Source organism: Adelges cooleyi, unplaced genomic scaffold, assembly GCF_023614345.1.
Source record: "Adelges cooleyi isolate 19-005CV unplaced genomic scaffold, UGA_ACOO_1.1 ACOO_flye_CR_arks_rails_tigmint_CR_PRNA_9, whole genome shotgun sequence".
Lineage (NCBI taxonomy): Eukaryota > Metazoa > Arthropoda > Insecta > Hemiptera > Adelgidae > Adelges > Adelges cooleyi.
Window position 1 is genome coordinate 6,116,437 of NW_026096579.1, and position 21,121 is coordinate 6,137,557.

The 21,121-nt window shown below is 30.6% G+C and overlaps 1 protein-coding gene across 1 annotated transcript; it reads right to left on the bottom strand.

Annotated features, from left to right (window-relative positions):
• Nucleotides 1-416: 416 nt before the first annotated feature.
• On the bottom strand, nucleotides 417-10,402 carry LOC126846830 (multiple inositol polyphosphate phosphatase 1-like). The gene is made up of 8 exons (XM_050586638.1): nucleotides 10,292-10,402; nucleotides 3,098-3,297; nucleotides 2,579-2,868; nucleotides 2,154-2,273; nucleotides 1,953-2,091; nucleotides 1,514-1,614; nucleotides 882-991; nucleotides 417-814 (listed from the first exon to the last, which is right to left on the bottom strand). Exons 1-8 carry the CDS (start codon nucleotides 10,330-10,332, stop codon nucleotides 451-453), a joined length of 1,365 nt encoding a protein of 454 aa, XP_050442595.1. The 5' UTR covers nucleotides 10,333-10,402; the 3' UTR covers nucleotides 417-450.
• Between the last annotated feature and the right edge of the window lie 10,719 nt (nucleotides 10,403-21,121).

Below are 21,121 nucleotides of genomic sequence, written 5' to 3' on the forward strand. Positions count from 1 at the left end.
CGTAATTCATGGATTTATATTTTTTTAATTTTTCTTATGCCACAGTTTTATTATTTATAATTAAACAAAAGTAATAATAAATTCCTTTAATCATCATTAATTAGGTTCCGACTACTTGAAGTTTTTCGTTCAATACTAAATTATGCGCACTTAACGAGTTTTCTTGTTAGCACTTAAGATTATAGTGGAATACAGTGGGATCCATTACATAACTATAGGGCGAGGATGGAAGTATATCTGGAGAAGGAGGAGGAGGAGGAGCTTATACAGTGTTAAAATAAAAACGTTTTGAAAATGGTTTATATTTTATAGTGTACCACCCAAGCGCAATCGGATTAATGGCCACATCAAAGTAAATTCAAATTATAAATGCATTACTACTTCGTCATAGAATTACGCCATTTAATGACCTTTTTAGTGGTAGGGTTTATTTTTTTTTTTATAAACAAGTCAATTAGAATTACAGTCGCAATTTAAAATGCGAATTTTTTCATCGAATGTCTGTTCGACAAGTTTCCACGGACAAAGTTCACACTTATCTCCATTGTCCAACTCGAAGGGTGTTAAGACTTCGTTGATGTAAAACGATACCATCAATTCGTCATTGCCACAATCGTATAATACAGCCGCGGTGTTTGCACCGAACGGGTTCAACTTTGATGTTTTCCATTTCCTGTCTTCCATCTCCTCCATGTTGTCGTAGGTCAGCCGTTGCTCGTCCTTTGCCACACCTAACATCACTGCTGCAGCAATCATGTTTGAACGATGGGCAAATTGAAACACCCCTTTCGGTCCCTTTCCATCGGCTTTTTCTCTAAAACGGCAAGGCAGAATTTCAATTGTAAACTCGGTTATCATAACAACACGATAATGTAAAATACTTGAAACTATCGTTGAGCTGCTTGAGTAAGGGACAAGCGAAATATTCATGCAACCGACAACCATAACCGAACGAATAGTACCAACCGAGATCGTCCAAGTATTCCAAAACCTGCAATTCTGTTGATGTAAATACGATTTTTTTCCCTTCAAAATAACACTAATTATAACAGCTGTAAAACGATGTATCCTGATTTATATTCTCTAGGGTTTTCTATAGTTGGACACTAGGAAAAAAGCGATAAACTGAAAATGTTCTTTCATTTTTTATTTTAGAAAAAAATCGTTTAAAATTTCAATTAGTTAAACGGTTCATAAAAAAAATGTTCAACGTACTTAATAGGTAAGTTTTATGTAAACATACTTTAATCATCTATCTCTATTAGGCAGTTCAATAGAGTAAATTGGTATTTTAATTTAAACCAGAGAACAGCATCAGGAAAGATAAATGGTTTTCTCTCACAGAAATAACGGATAGTGAACTGTTTGGATATCTTTGAAAATGTAATTTGATTTTGTAAGGTGATGTCTTTTTAGGTTTGAATTAAAGCTAAAATTAAACGTATTGTTTTTTATTGCTAAATCTTAAGTAAAATTATTATTAAAAAAAATTCAAAATAAACATATATTTTACTTTACGGTCCTCTTTTGAAAAAACTCTGCACCAAACCGGATTTGATTTAGGGTCCGTAGCTCTACCATGACGACACGATTCGAACATGGTTTCCAGTTGTTCTGTAAACATGTCTGATTAATTAACTACCTATCTATTATTTTATATTATAATGAAATGTAAGATTTAGTGACTTATCGGTGAACGGTCCATATTATAGGGAAAATAAGTAATGCCAAAAGTATATTAACCTTTGTATGAAAACTGTTTGTCAGTTGGAAGTATCAAATTACAAAAATAATGATATACGGTGTTGTTTAATATTAGGTATTTTCATCACTGTTCGCATTCGAGTTACGACAGACAAGATTGATTGAGAGAAGAGTATTGAGACAAGCAACCCTTGTTTTGCCAACCTGTACAACCTTTAAAATTAGGACAAGAACCTTTTGTTATTTACCTAAAGTGATCACGTCTTTGTCTAAGCCCATTTTTTCGGCTACTCTGGACAATACATTTGCCATGGTATCGCTTTTTTTGAAATCGTTAATTTGCGACTCGTCTACAATTCCGCCTAACTGGGCTTTCAAGTTGTAAAGCTAAGGAAAACAAATTTTCTTAAAAAAAAAAAAAAACAAATCCGGCTGTCGTTTACACTTACGTTTGGTAAAACATGGTTGTCTACATTTTTGGAAAGGTCTTCAATGTGCTCAACTCCAAGAACGGCTTGCATAAAGGCCTGGGCGCTGGTTATACAACGAGATTTCGGTGCCGACATAACCTAATCAATATAATCGAATAGACAATTGAAAGGGTCAATGGATAAAGATGTTAACTAACATTTTTTCAAACATGTATTTTAATGCATGCATAAAAGGATGCATATATTTTCCCTCTTATCAGTTATTTCATCTATTGAATAAACAAAAGTTCCGCAGTTTTTGTGTAATATTTAGTTACAAAAGTGGCGTTGCTGAACAATTTCAAAAATGTCAGATAACACCTTTATCCATCGACCCCTTCAATTATTAGTTTAAGAATAACATTCGGAATCAATATAAGGTGAACGACACGGTTTATTATTACTTTATACATTTCCGGATCATAAGGCTCATCAAATAGAGGTTTGAACGTCGCCCGTACTCTTTCTCCCAGACCTATCATGTCACGGATTCCTTGGATGGTTAAATTTCTGTCAGTTGTCCCGTCGTCGTTAATTTGCCAATTTTTCAAGTCCTCCACGTCTTTTTCGTTCATTTTCGGTTTGTCCATTTTACTTATTAAGTCGGTCAACTTTGACATTTTTTTAATATAATTACTAGAAGAATCTCTTGTCCCGTGTCGGACTGCCATGAATATTTGTATTGGGTTACATGCTAAAACGAAACATTATTCGTATTACTTTCCCAAAAATACATTGTCACATATGAATAGTTATTGATCTGGCTGGACCACACTGTACTCAATACAATATAGGATAAAGTTGTGGAGAACTAGGTGCTTGTAGGTCGTTGGATTCATAGGCACCAGGAAGTATAAGATAGTAAATAGTTGTGCATCTAAGATGTGTTATTAATAAATTCACAAACTAGACGGTAAGCTCACCGGATGGTAGTTGTGGAAATGTGTTTTCTAAATTGTAAACTGTTTTGCTACCAAATTGCCAATATTGATCGGTATCTTCACAACGGTCATATTGAGTTGGCTCGATATTTGTTTCTCCGTAAAGTCCACTAGGTTGATCATGCAAACCTTGGGCATTCATTATAAATGCCGGAACAAGACAAAAAAACAACAACACAATCCTAGGTAAAGAAAACATTCTTTAGTTGTATTTAGTCTTTACTGTAAAAAAAACTAGCATTTTTTGTTTGTATTTAAATCATATTATTCAATCGCATACGGTGTTTATAATTGTATATTACTAGTACCTACTGTTTTTCTATCATATTTTATGGACTTTAAAAAAAAAAAAATTACAATTATCAATTTAAAGATGTTACACATGTTAGTATGTATTATCATTTTAACATAACTTTTAACAAGAAGAATTGAGACGTATAAGCTTTTTTTTTTTATTTAGCTCAACAATAATAATGACCGTTCTCACCAGTTTGGTGAAACATTAAAGAAAAGGTTAACTATAAATATTTTAGTGTTGTTAATTTATGTTAATTTGTTTAACTAGGCTAATGAGAATGGCTATAAAGTATTCTCTCTGAAAAGAAAGTTAATAATATCTAAAGATAAGTTAATTAATTTTAAAATTTAGGGCATATATTATTAATTTAGGGATATATTATAAAACTACACGCCGCAATTATAATACATTAGTTACTAATATCTATAGCAATATGTATAATTGGTGATTCTTTTAACGTCCTACACCTATATACATGTATATAGAGAGAGACAGAAAGAGAGAGAGAGAGATAGAGCCAATTGGATAGAAAAAACTGACTTTTGTTTTTCTAGCTACATTTCCCAATTACACTAGTTAATAATGATTGAGGTATAAAAACCAATATGTTATTATACAACCAAACAAATAACAATTACTTCCTGTTATTGTGCTTTAAAATGCATCCAAAGAATGAAAACACAATTCATTTTTTTAACATGAAAAGGTCATGATAAATTTGGAGAGATAATATCACAACTATTACACACGCTAATAACTACTCATTAACTGGTAAAAAACGTAGTTGACAATGCATTGCCATAGACACGTGATAATAATAGTAATAACATCAATATCCAAGTTCGAAAAACTGAACTATACTCGTCATTCGTCATTGTTAAGTGTTATAATATTCGTGTTCTATTCAAAAAGAACGAAATTAATAAATAAATCGATGTCATTTTCCCATCATCTAGTCAATTTTATTGAATTTTAAATTAACAATTTTGATAATAAATGCGCTTGGTATTTTCAAGTTTTAATACAATTTAGTTTTTCACACATCCGTTATAATGTCGACAAGAGATATCTATGATGACATAAGGCCGTTTCTAATCATGTGTAAAGTACTCGTATTGACAAGTCTCCAAAACGCTTTTTCGGGTCAGCCAATTTTTCAATGGGGATATAGTATAGTATACCTTATTGTAAGTATGGCTGAAATATCGACGTTCTTTTTTTTTTAACTATGGGGAAATTTTCTTTCACATTTACAGTAATACAAAAAAACTAACCTTAAAATAACTTAAAAGAAATGGAATTTAGGGGATTGAAAGCGGACAGGTTTTTAGGAGTTTTACATAGGCAATATTTAAGAAATAAGGGATTTTATAATACATATCGACCATGTCATTTTACTAACCGATTAATTTGTATACACTTCAAAGTACTATTTTTAACTTGTACAATTGTACACGTGTAAAAAGTCATGTAATTCATTAGGTACTAACGGGGCTTGAATAAAAAAGAATACCCTGGGGAGGTTTTTTTAATTCTAAAATGATCCCACGTCTGTTGAAAATGTCATTAAAACGGCATTTTAGGAGCCTTATGTGTTTGAGTCTTACATAGGAAACACGATATATTGTTATAATACTACAGTGTACGAGTATAATCATATCGACGAAATTTTACTGAAATAATTATTTATTGTCGAGCAGATAGTATACACTGGAATTTTGTACGTTGCGGTTTTTGTCAACGTCCAAAGAAATCGAACGCCCTTAATGCGGTATTGGATATTCAATTCTGTTATGCGTGAGATTTGCCGGCAAACTTCAGCAACGTACGCAGATAGTCAAGTACCGGGAATCTTAGATAAAATCTACAGGTTCGACTTGGAGCAAGGGCGCCATTTACAGTACCGGTCTACATCCCGGCACTTCTTCGTCTTATATTTTATTTTTAAAATAGCCATAGTCATATGCAGTGTCGTGGACTTAAACGACAACGGAGTTTCATTGGACAACATGTACAGTGTCTTTTTTAGGTGAATAAATGACGTCAGTCTCGGGTCTCGCGAAATCAAATAGTTCGGTTACTTGTACACGTACAAGTAGATGGCTAACATTTTAACCAATATTTATTTATACCCATTTAAAAATGTAATGATGTTTAGGTACTGGACCTCGTTGTATCCGATCATGTACTTGTTCTTGTGCGATCAGCTTTATTTTCGATTTCGGGCGGTTGAAATGAGATTGACTTCGGAAGTGACAAAGTTATTGATGGCGGCTCCGTTGCAAGCCACACCGCAAACGATGGAATTAGAACGGTTAGCGCACGCTCAGCTCTGCGACCTAACCAAGGATGTTCGGTCAGCGTTCGGACCAATGCTCACTACTTATGTAGTCTTTGTGTTTTTCGAGCACTTAGCTCGTTTTTACTCCTTAGCGTATCTGCAACCGCTGAACCAAGTCAATCACACACATAACAACTCCACAGACCAAAACATTTTCCAAGTACTGGAACCGCTGATGTTCGTAGCGCATAGCTGGACCGGTATATACCTGGTTGCTCACTATTCCGGCAAGCTTACCCAATCAGTAATTACACTTATTATAACCAACTATTAAGCTATAAGGGAAATAACGCCGTACAACTCTTTTACAATACCTTTCTACTACACTGTCTAGAAAAAGAAATGATCACCTTTCTACATAATATAGCGTGACAGAAACCAAAATGGCGCACAAAAAAAAATCTGTCGAATTGGCGACCGAGCTAAGTCTTGACTCCGCTAAGCCTACTGTTGATCAGAAAAACCACAAAAAAAAAATGTGCATCCCCGCACATTCTGCAGGCTCAGCAGGCGTAGCTTATAACACGTTTAATAACTTACTACAATCATAAGAAATTCTCCAACTATTCCCTTCGTTGCTCAACTAAAATTGATTTTTTTTTATCATCAAACCATTTTCTCTAATACATATCCTAATGGATTTAGTTTCACTCCCAATCCATCTGTACTCTCTCCGCTCTATAAGTTATAACTGTCCACCCGGGTCAAATGGAACATTTTTTATTGACTTGGAACACTGTACTGTAATAGGTCCTTAGAGTTGTTTTTATATTTTTTTTTGTGAAACAAATATACACATTTAAACAAAATAAGTTATAAATTAAATTTCCATCACCTAACCTTAAATAAACAAAAATTAATTGTTCCGAGCCGGACGCCTGTTTCATTTCACCCGGTTGACCATTATGCGCAAAAAGTATATTCCAAAGAGCATATTGTAAACAAATAAATGTTAAATACGTGATTACGCGTGTTTTAGAGCAAAATGATTAAAGTAAATTTGAGAAGTATACCCTTGTGGAAATTACCAAAGGACTGTGTTGATCAGGTACAATAATTTAGTTTTTTTTTTTAATTATATAACTTGTTATGAGCTTTTAAGGTTAAGATGTTTTGCTCCATCTGCCCTTAATAATAGTTATGCCTAATAATGATAAAAATAATATGTTACTATAGGTGATTTTATTCATAATTCAAGTGGAAACTTCTAATACAATAATCCGGCCTCTTGGTTTTTTTACAATGGACAAAAGTATTATATCATCTGTAAGTACTCCAAGTACAGTTCTCAATTTTTAGGGTCTGACTGGCCTATGATCTAAGTAAAATGCCACAATAGAATTCGTGCATGTAAGTTTTTATCATAGGTGTCCGAATGCTGATAGATGATAAGCTTAAGGGCTAAATATACAACTAATTTGCTCACAATATAATAACATAATATGGAAAATATTTTAATAAAAATAATTTTTATTAGAAACATATACTTTTGAATTTGAAACTAGTCTAAAAATGTATTTTTTATTTTATTATTTAAAAATTAAAATACTCTATACTCCAGTAAATTTAATATACAAAAAATACGTTTATCTATAACTAGTCATTCTTAATTTAGGTAAACTTTAATTACAATTTAATTTTTTCAGTATAAGTTACAAAAAATGTTGGTCTTGTCTTGATCATTACATCAAACAAGAAAACCGATAATCAACTATCAAAATAAATAAAAAACAGGTTTTTTAAATGCATACAAATAAAGTATATATCGTTCCAAGTATGTGTCATCGGGTGCCGATACCTATTTAAAAGAGAGTTGATAATGTTTTCTAGAAAATGTTGAAGGTGGATGGGAAAGGATTTAAACTATAGAAATGTGGATTGATAAAATGACTTCAAGTATTGTATAAATATAAATATTTCCCTCGAAAGAAAGACATTGCATCATGAATATGTACTATGTGGCCTTCCCCAGACCTGTCATCACTAATTTAGCACGATCCTATTCCCTTTTCTTTTACTACGAAACTACAATTATTTGTTTCAGATAATAATGACATTGATTACATATATAATTGTGGTGGTACAATTATCACCGGGCATGATATCCTTATTTAAAATTTCTACATAAAAACAGATTAAGACACATTTTTTTGAACTCAAACGAGGAATAGATAGATATGTATACATTATTAATCCGACAAAAAATATGTGCAGGTATTCAAATACTACGGTTTAATAAATTTAAGTAACACGTCATAGGTTTATTGGTATTTGAAATTATGTTTTTGTTATTATAATTAATGATATTATGTTGCATATTAAGTACTTAATTATTAATTTAATTATTTATTAAGTACTTAATTGATTAATTTTTTTACTTACTGTTAAAATATTGTTACAGAGTTAAGTATTAAATAAAATATTGGATTGAAAATTAACTAAATATATTTTTTTTAAGTCAACTATGAATATTTGAAAGAACATTCATAAATGGAAATAATTAATGGTTACTGGTAGGTAAACGAGTAACTAAAAAAATTAAACTGGCAGTAAGACCATTTAAAAGGAAAATAGACGTATGTGAACTTGGCGCAGTCATCTTGTAATAGATCTCAACCAAAACCATTCAACAATTTTGTTGGTCATTTATTAGTCATTGTTGGACCATTTAAAAATTTGTCGGACGTTCGTTACAGAGTTATAAGGTTTTTTTTTGAAAAAGGTTAACGTGATTGTAATCGCTCACTTTTAAAAATAAAATACTATTGTCGTTTACGGTCCATTTCGCTCCAAAAATTTAACCATACCTACCGTAAACCTTCATTATTTGTCTGTCCTACACAGCTAATTATCATAACGCTGATTAAGTATAAGATAGTTTCAAATATCACAAACGAACAGAAAAAAACCAAGTCTGAAAGGGTTAAAAACAATATATTTTAAAACTACACTAAACATATAAACATAATATAATAAAAAAATATTAAGCAGCACAGTCTAAGACAATATAGTAAGAAAGATAAGAAATCATAGCTATTAAATTTGACAGAAATTTCATCACAATTAAATTAACTAATTTGTTTACTTTTATGTAATGAATGCTGTTTTTGATATCCCCAGAGTACAGTGTATAAGTTCATAAATATAGAGCAGATTAATTATTCGTTCTTAATGTTTACGACTTTTTTAGATTTTTCTAAGCATTACTTTTGGAGATAAGGTGGGGGGCCACATTCAGAAGTGTTGATTCAAAACATTGTTTTAATAAAAGTAACACAAAGTAGAGTAATATAAATCATTAAATTGGTCCCCACTATACATAAGTATTTGTTTTTAATTTTACATAAGCTTAATAATATTCTTAAACAGAACTTTGAAAACTGAAAATTATTTGAATACAACACATAATTTAAACTCGTTGAAGTACCGAAAAAATTAAAAAAAAAATTTAACATCCCCTTCCCCATCACCACCCCACCCCATCTTCATTACCACCCTTAACCCCATCTACATTCCCATCCCCAACCCCAACTTCATTGCATCCACATCCCCACCCCGCACAAATTTTATCGGTAACATTCAGCGTGAAGCACAGATTTTCTTATTGACCCCGAGCCAAAAGACATATCCACGTCAAAAACAAATATATATACAAATTCATGACAAAGAATACAATATATGAGATGATTTATACTGCTAATGTTCGTATAAAAGCAAAGCTATAATTTAAAGGTGCCTCTACACTAGCATTTATTATGGTGTATAGCCAATTTTTCACTAAAACCTAACCCAGTTAAAATTTGTAAACATGCACCTGTGTTAATATAATATATTATAATTAATATATTATATTAACACAGGTGCTAATGGTGTCTCTTTCTTTGACTGAATTGCATTATTTATGAGTGTGTCCTTACAAAACAATAAGGATAACAGTTTTTTCAATTACGTATGACTTACTAAAACAAAATCAATTAAGAAAAAAACACCACAGTCTAAACCAGCAGAGTTCAAACAAAGCGCAGACTAAACTATTATTATCTAAGCCAATTACAATGTAAATAAGTACAGCAAAGTTGGATCGAATTAATAATTATTAAATTTGAGTTCATGATTTCATTAGAATCTAACATTGTGATGTGAATCTGCAAATAGTAAGAGTTCGTCTCAGTTTAAACCAGCATAGTAGAAAAGATCAGTGTTTTTTTAAGCCCATAAAAACGCCAAATTGATATACGTATTTACCGTACGTTTTTAGAGTGGAGTAGTATAGAATAATACTTTTAAAAATATAACAAATATATTAATTGTTTGCCTAATACAAGTAGGTGGAAAATATTTTTTTCTCATAGTGTGGGGCATAAGAGGATGAGGAACTCGAGAGAGGCTCGATCTCCCCTCGGTTTCCTAATTATTTATTTATATTAACTATTAATTATGTTGGACGGAACAAGGGTTCCTTTTGCTCAACAATATCATTATATGTTTCTTAAAGTAGGTACCGAGTAAAGAAATATAAATTTCAAAAAGAACTCACTTATACAAAGCCGCCTCACCATTACAAAAAAACGTGGTCATATTGTTTAAATTTTAAACTTAAGTAATTTTATGAACTTTGTTGAAGCGTTTGGTGTTCTCTAAGACGCAGATATTAAGTGAGAATACGTTTACTAGTAAGACAATAGTAATAAATAAAAATATGTTTACAAATGGCTGACTGCAAAATTTACACAAGCGTGCAATATTAAGTTAATATTTGTAGAAAACATTATTTAAAACGGATTCCAATTTAATTTATGAGTCAACTAGTATCAAATCGCAAACTAAGTATAATACAAATTCGAGATGCTTTAACTTTTACAGAAATTTTCGACTTGGCGTCATTAGGTATATTTCTCCTAGGAATTGTTGTCAATCTTTGTTCACCTTATTTGGCCGAATTTTGGGATTATAGTCAGATGTATAAGTTTAAATACGAACGTTTATCTTTAAAACATTAAAAAAAAAGTTCAAAAATCTAGACAAATTTATATTATTGTATTGAGGGAACTTCCAAAAATAATCCAACACTGTATTGCGCACAATATTACCTTAATTGGAATGATTTTGATTGATCTAATTTATACCATTTTACCAGTTTTTTCAAAAATAACAATATTTCTCTATTTTTTTAGCTGTAATATACAATGCAATCTAACGGAAAATACTGCCATAAAGTGCTTAGTGTTCTTCTTTGAAGATTAATGACTTAATGATTATTTTGGCTTTGACTTGGTTGCACAGTGTCAAATTTTGACTGTGCTGTCTTACACTGTACTTAGTTTGAACTGTGCTAGGTTAAAGTGTGTTGGTTCATTTTTTGTTTGGTCCATTGCACTCACAGCTGCGCATAATTTTAAATGGTTAATGTATACAATTTATTTGTTTTTGCATTTGCATTAGCGCATTAATTCATTTTTTTTTTAAATGTTTATGTACATTTATTGATCAATACAAATAATATAATATAGATAAATGCATTTAATTATGTACTATCAATTTTTATGTTTATATTTGTACTATAAAATTACATTCGCCATAATTGATTACAGTCACTCCAATAAACCTAACATAAGTACTATTTGAATTTCCAATGCATTTATTAGACACTTTATGAACTGTGTGTTAAGTTTAATGATGAAACGGGATACTAGAAATGAAGACGGTATAATTATTTTAAACCGACTTTGTCAGGAATTGAAAACAACCGAGGGCCTCTTACACAGCTGAAATTGTAGTAGGTATATAAGTAGAAAATAATGTGCACGTGTATTGTTCAAATATTTTTTTAAAAATGTGTTTTACTTGGCGCAAAAAATATTAAGATTACTCATGTACAAATTTATCGGTTCGAACAAAACAAACAACAGTTATTGCTACACATTATTATTGCAAGTTATACCACATTAACTGATTTCAATATACGAGTAGGTAGGTCCTAAATTTTGGATACCAAGTTGTTTATCCCGGTAAAAAACTATAGGCACCAAGCTGACTACATTAGGCCAACAACACCACACACACTAGTATTGTAATTTAGGTGACTATAGTGTATGGATGCTTATTTTACAGCCATTTTTTAAACTAAAATACTTAAACCATCACATGCGATTTTACATGAATCGCTATTATTTTATAGATATTAACTAAATAAATACATCGATTTTAATACAAAACGATTCATACTAATTTTATAAATGAATACTATATAAAATTAATCAGAATTAATAAATATGTAATAAAATTACTCTTTCCCAAATGCAGTCTGCGTCCTAAAAAGTTTTCATGGGTGAATTTGTAGGTTAGGTGACCGGATAGCATCCAAGTACTTGACTTGGTGGAGAGAGGTTAATTAGACATCGGTATCCCAAGTATTTAATCTTCTCTTTTTTCTTATTCCCCTCTAAAACGAGTAGGTATATCACTCAGAAATTTATCGATTGACTAACTAACAAAAAAAAATGTCAATAAATTTCAATATCGCACTCCTTTTTTATAAATTTGTCTGAGGAATACATTACTTTTTTCAAATCGAGCACTTAAATGGGTCTAGAGTTAACCACACAGTCACATAAAAAAAAAGTTTTCTAATTATTTTATTTTTAATACAAAAAGTAAGAATTTTACTGATTCAATAATTGCGACTGTAGTTAATTCCGGACAGCTGCATATTAATAAATTATAATTAACATATTATGTATAAATCACTACATGTATTGCATACCCGTTACTTCGTATTATTTATACTTAAGTATTTGCAAATTCACAATTACAACCATCACGGGTAAATAATTGAAATTCTTCAAATGCAAGAATTATAAATGTTTCGATTTTCAAATTGCAACCGGAGCATCTGGATAAAATTCTGATTACATTTTTAATTAAATTTTTTTTTTTGAGGGGGGGGGGGGAATTCTATTATCAATTGCTTCATTATACTCGTTTCCAAACCACCCATGGGGTAGAGTATTTGGCTCGTTTTTTTTTAACGTGGTATCTCCATCTACGATGACGCTTCAAATTGTATTTACTGTAAAACCACCAGCAATGCGTGGTAGAGCGTTTCAGTAAAGTAAGCTAGTCAGTATTTAATTGGAATTGTGTGTGTAGCGTGCATTATTCGATATTATTGAAAATATTACGGGTAATGCAGATAATGACGATGAGGGTATCAAGGAGGTTATCCTGCTGGATCACGGTAGAGGTTGAATCCAAATTGACAGCTTGGGCAGCCACGCATCAGACAATGGTGGACTTAGCATCTATACATAGATTCGGGTTTACCTTAAGTTTAACTTCATCGCGACGACATCCTGGTATTGGCAGCTTGGTCGGCCTCGCAGTAAACGTGGTCTTGCACTGATGTCGATCGAACTTATGATTAACTTAATACTACAAACGCATTAGACTATTGAGGTCTTATGCTTAATAAAGGGTACCAAGGAGGTTATCCAGCAGGATAACGGTATACGTATTGGTAGTTTTATTTACAAACAAATCTTGTTACCAAATAAGTTTGCAACATGAAATAATAATCGGACATAGGTATGTCTGTAGAAATTCAAAAGAATAGTGCAAGAGTGTACAAAAGTTAATGCACATACAGATGTGACTTACTATTGTGTAAGTAGTTTAGTTTAATTAGCTGAAGTGATGACAGTGCTATAGTGTGTAAATTTACTTAAATAAATAAATTATAGTTTTGTGGTTGTTTAAAATAGTTTATGAGGGGAGAAATGAGAATAAAATGGCATCATCGTATATAGACCTAATCCACGCAGTACTTGATTTGATGGGGAAGTAATTTGGAGCTCCGAGTATTGGTCAGAGATTTTAGCGTAGGTATCTTTTTTGAGAAATACATTACTTATACCAAATCAAGCACTAGAAAAGGGCCTAGAATTAACATCCCATTCACATAAAAAAAGGGTTTTTCAATTTCATTTCATATCCAATTTACGAGAAGGAGATTTTAATGAATAGAGAAACGTGAATACAACTATTTCGACTGTATAGTTAATTCCGGGCCCTTAAAACGATATATAGTTCAATTATTATTAGTATTTAAAATAAATTTCTACATGCATTGCTTACCAGTTACTTAGTGTTATTTATACTTATTTGGAAATCCATGATCAACCGTCACGTGTAAAGCATTGGTCGCCTTCGGTGGAACGCTTAGGATTTATTTTTTGAATAGCTTGAAGATGTGTCCAACCAATCTTATAGTACACTGACAATAATGTTAAAGTCGTTAAAAAAATGAACGGTTTTAACGGCGTAAAAAATAACTGAAAAACGCTCTGACACGCTATATATTGTTCGCTGAAAATATTATAACACAGGTATTGAATTTTAATGTTTTATAAATATACATTTGTTACTAACTCCTTGTTATTAAGTTAACATAGAAACAAATTGATTTCAGCCATTGAAAACGCACATGGAATTTTGGCCAACAAAAGTTTGCTTATTATCATAATATATCTGAATACAAAATCCGCATAATATTATTTATACTAATTTAACATGAAGCGACAGAGTAATTGTAATTTATAAAGGGATGTAGCTCGTCCAGTATGCATAATGCACGTATTATTCAAACAATTATTTATTATAACAATAATCTTAAACTTAATTTTACACTTAATCAAATTAATGATACAAAACTTAATTTATTAAACATCAATGGAAATTATTTGAAAATTTCCGATTAAATATTATATGCACTCATCAAGAATAACTATATGTAGAATATCTAGATAAACAAGGGTATTGAAAACGGGCGGTTTCTAAGGGGTTTTATGTAGGCAATATTTAAGAAGATAGTGGTTTTAATAAATGTCGACTATGTAAATTTATTTTCAGGGTAATTGGTATAAGCTTCAGGATATAAATTTTAACTAACACAATTTTTTTCCTACCAGTCAAAGCTATTTTGTTCTTACAGGAAACCAGTTTTGACCTAAAGGCGTGACAAAATTACGCATAATATTTAGAATGATCGGATTTTAGTTCTGTAGAAATATTTCTGCTCATCGACCTCTTTTCCAGGTTATTGTAGAAGTCGATTTTATAACAACCGTTTCGTTTACTAAAAACAAATAATGGGAATACTAAAATTTTTAAAAATTCAAATAGAACTTAAACACAATTTAAATTTAAATATCAAAAATCTTTTCCCACATTACCCTGGAAAAGAGGCTGCTAAGCTAACAGTGTTTACATAATTACATTGGGACGCCATAAGTTGGCGTAAGTTTGTCAGCCTGACAAACAAAATGGGCTATTTTATCAATACAAAGTTAAATTGCTGGATATATTGATTTTGAGGATGTTATTTGCGATTTTGCAGCAATCAAATCGAGAAAAATATAATTGTGGTTTTGAAAAACTTTGTATGTTTTTGCACAATGCTCTTCCATTTAATACTATTCAACTTTTTTAAGGGGGGGGGGGCACATATATTCAAATTTGCCTCAGGCGCCAGAAGAGCTTACTACGGTTCTAATCTGATGCTAGTTCAGGATTTTCGTTGGAAAATGACTAATCGTATGAATTATGGAGTAATTAAAATTTTCCTGTCTTGTCCACATTCTCTAGAATCGGCTATAACAGGTGAATTGTTTTTTGGGCTCTATTATAATAGAGCATAAGCGCGACATTTTTGTGGAAAAGCTTGCAATTTTTTACAAATTTCAATCATTTCTACAATAAGATTTAATACTATAATTAAAAACGTACTATAGACCTATGCATCAAAGAAGTATAAATAGAAAAAACTTATACGTTTTAAAAATTATTGTCGCTTCACGCGTTTCATAGTACGGTTGAATTTAGATTGAGTTGATTGCGGTAGTAGTAAACACACAGGTGTAGAGGCCTCTCAATGATGTCAAGGTGGATTTTGTTCGGTTACTTTAAACACGGTTTATGTATTAACTCTGATAGATTATGAAGTAAACTTTAAACGAGCTTTAACACATTGCACATGAATATTAGTCTTGTGGCGTTCCACTTTTCGCAAAGCTTCTTATTACTAATTTGGTTTAATATTCACTTGATTTAAGAGCAATTTAAATGTGGAAAAATTATGGATGGAAATTATGAGAAATTAAATTATGGATTATCTGTACTATAACATAGATATTTTTTTAGAGGTCGGGGTCTATCTGGAATTAACGTCATCAATTTATTTTATATGTCAAACATATTCACTTCCAGCAAGAGCAAGAACCGAGTAAAAACAGTGATAATATATAATGCACATAGTATACAACGAATAATAAAGTAATAATACAATAAAAAATAAATAGTAATTAAACATATTACAAATTAATTAAGAACTAGACAATTACTAGCTGTAATGTTGTAAGCGGAGTGAAGTATAAAACAAAGAATGGTTACTAGAATTATTCATAAGATGGCACCCTGATAGATATATTATCTCCGAACAGTCCATAAGACCGCATTTACTAATTTATAAATGAAAGAGTTGTCCAAAATGTTTGCGCCTCTGATCTAGACTATTGTGTTAAACTTAATCCTCATAAAACCTTACATTCTGGTTGATCTATTATAAATCGAAGTAATGTGTTCCCTACAGGAAAGATCACTAGAAATTAATATTCCTAAATCTTTAACTAGGGGTCTTTAACTCTCATTAGGAAGGTACTGTTTAATGAATAACTAAATAGTGCTGGGGTTTTGTTCCGGGTAAAGGTAATTAGCTGTCATTTGCTAAAATTAAGATTACCCAAGTTTATTATCCGCGCGCCATTTACTGAATTTTGAGATTAGGGTTTAACTGAAATATATTTGAAAGACAACCTATAGAATAATTATGAGGTGTTGATAAAATGTGTCAATTACTTTTAAGGGAATTGCATGCGGTCTGTTTTTAAGGAGTTTTGTATTGGCAATATTGAGGAAAAAAGAAGTTTTAATAAATTTCGACCATGTCAATAAATTTACCGGTTAATTTTTATAAGCTCCAAGGTATTATTTCTAATTTAAATAATTATTTTATTGTGTAAAAGCCAGTTTGGTTTATTTTTTGCAGTTAAAAAATTTAATTTGCAATCTTTTCCATATTGAAACCCAATTTTTTTACATAAAAATGAAATGTATTGAAATAAAGCTCAAACATTTGAAGTCATCTACTACTATTATTACATTAAAGTTGAACATTATGTTGAGCCGTTTTCCAAATAATCAAACAATAATTTTCATAACTAGTCAAATGTTCAACTTAATTCGTAGTTAAAAATAAAATTATTATTCACAATTAAACATTTTTCATGTCATGGAAATCCATTCGAGTCAAATAAACGTTCCACTTGAGTAATAATTTACCAACACTTGCGCGTCATAGATCTTAGCGGCAATACGATAAATCAGTATCGGATAAATATGTGTAAGACATTTTTAAATCGTTGCAAATTATTTCAATATCTGTTTCCGCCGCAGGTACGTTTCAGAAGCACATCGCACCTACTTTATACTTAAAATGGTAGATTTGTATTTTTTGGGGTTTTTAAATATATATATTTCACGTATATAAACCAATACCACTATACAAATGCAACATTAGTACTAAGTCATTAAATAGAGTCTAGAAATATGTTTCGACAATGTAAACATTAGCGTTAACGTTATTACATTTCCAAAAATAGTCAATTTCGGGCTGTTTTCCTGACCTGTAAAGATATACCTACATATAAGTTCATTGGCATCTTTACTAAGTTTTGAGGAAAACAGCTTTTTGATCTTTGCTTTTTTTTTATGTAAAAATTACAAATTTAATTTATTTAATTACAAGAAACTGACATTTTTAAACGAAAAGCGGCTTCCTACAAAACTTAGTAGAGTAGCCAAAGAACTCTTTACAGAACTGAAATGGACCATCCTATGTAGTCCACCTTTTGCCTGGCTTTTTGATCTAAAATAAACCAATATAGCTTTTATTCATAGAAAAATTATTTAAATTAAAAATAATACCCTGAAGCGTATAAAAATTAACCGATAAATTAATTGAACATGGTCGAAGTTTTTTAAAACTCTTTTTTTTCTTAAAGATTGCCTATACAAAACTCCTTAAAAACATTCCCCGTGCAATAAACTTAATATCCATAAGTGTAATATTTTTCAAGACTTTTTTAAGAAATTGGTTTTTGAGGGTGTTTAACCCTCCGTCAAAAATTTAGCAGAGGGGTGCGATTTTTAGTATGTTAATGATTTTCCGAAAAGTACCGCTTGTTACCTCGTCTTTCATGTCTTTCATAATTCAAACACTTATTAGTTATTAAGAACAAGGGCCCGATTCGGCTTTTTTCAAAATGCGTTTTTTCTTATGTATACCTTTTTTTTTTTTTTTATTGTGGTAGAATATTGTGACCTAGTATGTATACAGGAACATACCATAATAAGAAAACACAATTTACTAGAAAACGGGCCTAATAAGTGTTATTTTATAAGCCAAAGTACAACTGTGATTAAAAAAGTCTTACAAGGTAAAATATTGCGATAACTACTTTTAATAGTTGTAATGTTCTCAAAGTTAATATTGTTTTCTGTATAACATTTTTATTAAATTTCATAGATTCAACAAGTGTTTTTTTTTTATTAAATAAACAAAAACTTTCAATTTTAAAAGTTTTAATTAGAACAAATGCCCAATTTTACAACTTTTAAAAACATTTTTAGGCTAAATTAAAATTAAAAATTACATTTTATAAATGAAATCAACCCATTAAATGGTAATAAATTAGGCGAAATTATAAAGTTTCGTTAAAAAAAAATGTCCTTGTCTTAATAAGCGTCTCAATTATTTCCTCTCTCGCCTACACTATGTGCGTTTCAAATTTATATTCGACCGATAATAAATATTGTCCAATAATAGTAAATACATTTGGCAAACATTGTGCAATGAGCTAGAGTTTTGAACTGCAGTTTATATACTTAAATCACAATTTATTCTCAATGACTTTAGTGATCTACATGGATTCAACAGTTGGCGACAACGTCCACAATGACCTCACACGCAATTTAATCGTTTAGTGTATAGCAACAGCAAACCTTTATCCTATTTTATCTTTTTTTTTTTTTTTAATGTTTTTAATACATACATTATATTATTATTCTTAAAATCGTCTGGAGGCGTCACTTACCGTATCTGCTTCCTGTATTGTTGCATTAATAATTAATAGACTTGTTGTGTACGCAGATTGTAAATTAGTTTCAATAAAAATCATATTATTATCGAAGTCGGTGTACAATACACTTAACGGTGCAGACAACAGAGGTCAGAGGTGGTCAACACATAACTCGGCAGTGTATAATATTATATAGGAATGGAATGTATAATGAGATTGTGAACTACTAGGCAATTACAATGTATAATGAGGTACATGTAACAATATTTTTCTGTCGATTATGCAATTATATTTTATTTGATCCGACACACAACAGTTTTTAAAAAAAATGATTTGTTTTTTCATCGGTGCCTACCTATTTCTCAACACTAACATGTATTTTAAGTATTATAAAGGGTAAACTTTGGGTAACATATTTTTTTTTTTTTTTGTTCTTCGCAAACTAAAGTCTAACATATTACTATTTTTATCACAATACGTTGATATAAATACTTATTTCATATTGGTATTTTTTTTCACTTCTTCGATACAATGACTAATAGTATAGTTGAGAAGTCGGGCCATGGTATAGTCAGAGAGTTCACAGGCCCTTCTGTGTAATTTAGCATTTTTAAAGATAACAAAAAACTCGCATCTGCAAAAAATGTAGGAGTTTGTTTTGTAGAATGTATAAATTATAAAAATTAATAATGCAAGTAGTCAAAAACATAAGCCAGAATATACAAATTAAACATAAATTGGCTTTTGTGTTCCCCGCGTTGCTCAGAAAAATTGTAAGCAACGTGTGAAGTCAAAGTAGGTACTCTTTTTTGTGTAGGTACCTTTTAAAACTACTCCTTAAACAAATATGTTTTTACTTTATAATATTAATTGTACTTTTTTCATAATTTAATACAGCAACAGATTTTATTTGAATAATTGTTTTAAAAACTTCAGCATATTTTTCTTGCGAACAAAATCATCGACCAAAAATTAATATTTTTTAACGTGGTTTGCGCAAAAACTTCTTTTTACCAACTATCGATAAAAAAAAATAAAGTTATTTGTTATACAACTTCCCTACTCGAGTTTCAATTATTGAATCTCGCGCATTTTATTTTACACTTTATAGTTTTTCCATATTTCTTATTTACGTTATTATTATAATATGTATTGATCAATGATTATTATTATTATCATTTTTTTATTAAAATATTTTCTTTATTTACAATCTATACAAAATATGTATAATCAGCAAGTCTGATGACAACGATACAATGACATAATGTGTGAATAGGAATGATTATTTAAAAAACAATTTTTAAAAGAAGACTTCTTATGGCTCACATAAATATATTTATACATATCTAAAAGTTATAATGAAAACTGTCCATTGTTGTGGTGCGTGACTTGCAGGGACGCGGCCCACTTTATTTGGGTATTTTTATATCACCGTCGAACATCTTTATTATATTATTTTTACTTTCATAAATTTAATTTTGGCTTGGATGCGTGGCTAAGAAGGTATTTTGTTTTTAAAATGATGTGTTTAATTGTGTCTGGCCCATGATATAATATTCTAAACCGCTGAATCGATTTCTTCACATGTAGCAACTCTACAAAATCTTCAAAATTGAGAAAAAACACCCAAAAAAAATATATATATATATATTCTAAAACATAGTACTACAAATAAACATTGACAAAAACCAAAAATATCATAAGCCCTTTCTCCTAGAAGGAATAGACATTTTTTGTCTGTATTTCTTTTTTTCAAGCAAAGTTTTAGAGATTAGTTCTGAAAATTAGACTGAAGATGGATCCAAAAAGGAACTATAACATATACAATTAGGCGCTGCCTTTAGATGAAAAAACAAAAATTCCAATTAACCCCTTCAGTGCCCATTGTAGAACAGAAACGTAACATGTTTATTAGGTATCTACATAATTGTTTTGTTAGAAAAATTACATATTTTAATTTAGGTGGTGCCATCAAAGTAGATTTATCAAAGAAACTACTATCTACCAGATATTATGAACGTAGTTATTTTAGATGTACACTTTGACATGGATATGTCTTATGGCTGGGAGTCATTCTGAAAATTTGTCCGTCACGCATGTGACACAAAACGTGCCGCCATTATGGGTTATGGAGGAGGATTATTGAGGGATTATGGAGGGGTATAGAGGAGTAT

What these genes read in the sequence shown, in the direction of transcription:
- LOC126846830 (XM_050586638.1), bottom strand. Translation starts at nt 10,332, where the DNA reads ATGACCACGTTTTTTTGTAATGGTGAGGCGGCTTTGTATAA. An exon ending in ATGATCCGGAAATGTATAAA is followed by an intron (nt 2,274 to 2,578) that starts GTAATAATAAAC and finishes TATATTGATTAG; the next exon opens with GTTATGTCGGCACCGAAATC. An exon ending in CAGCTCAACGATAGTTTCAA is followed by an intron (nt 815 to 881) that starts GTATTTTACATT and finishes TTGCCGTTTTAG; the next exon opens with AGAAAAAGCCGATGGAAAGG.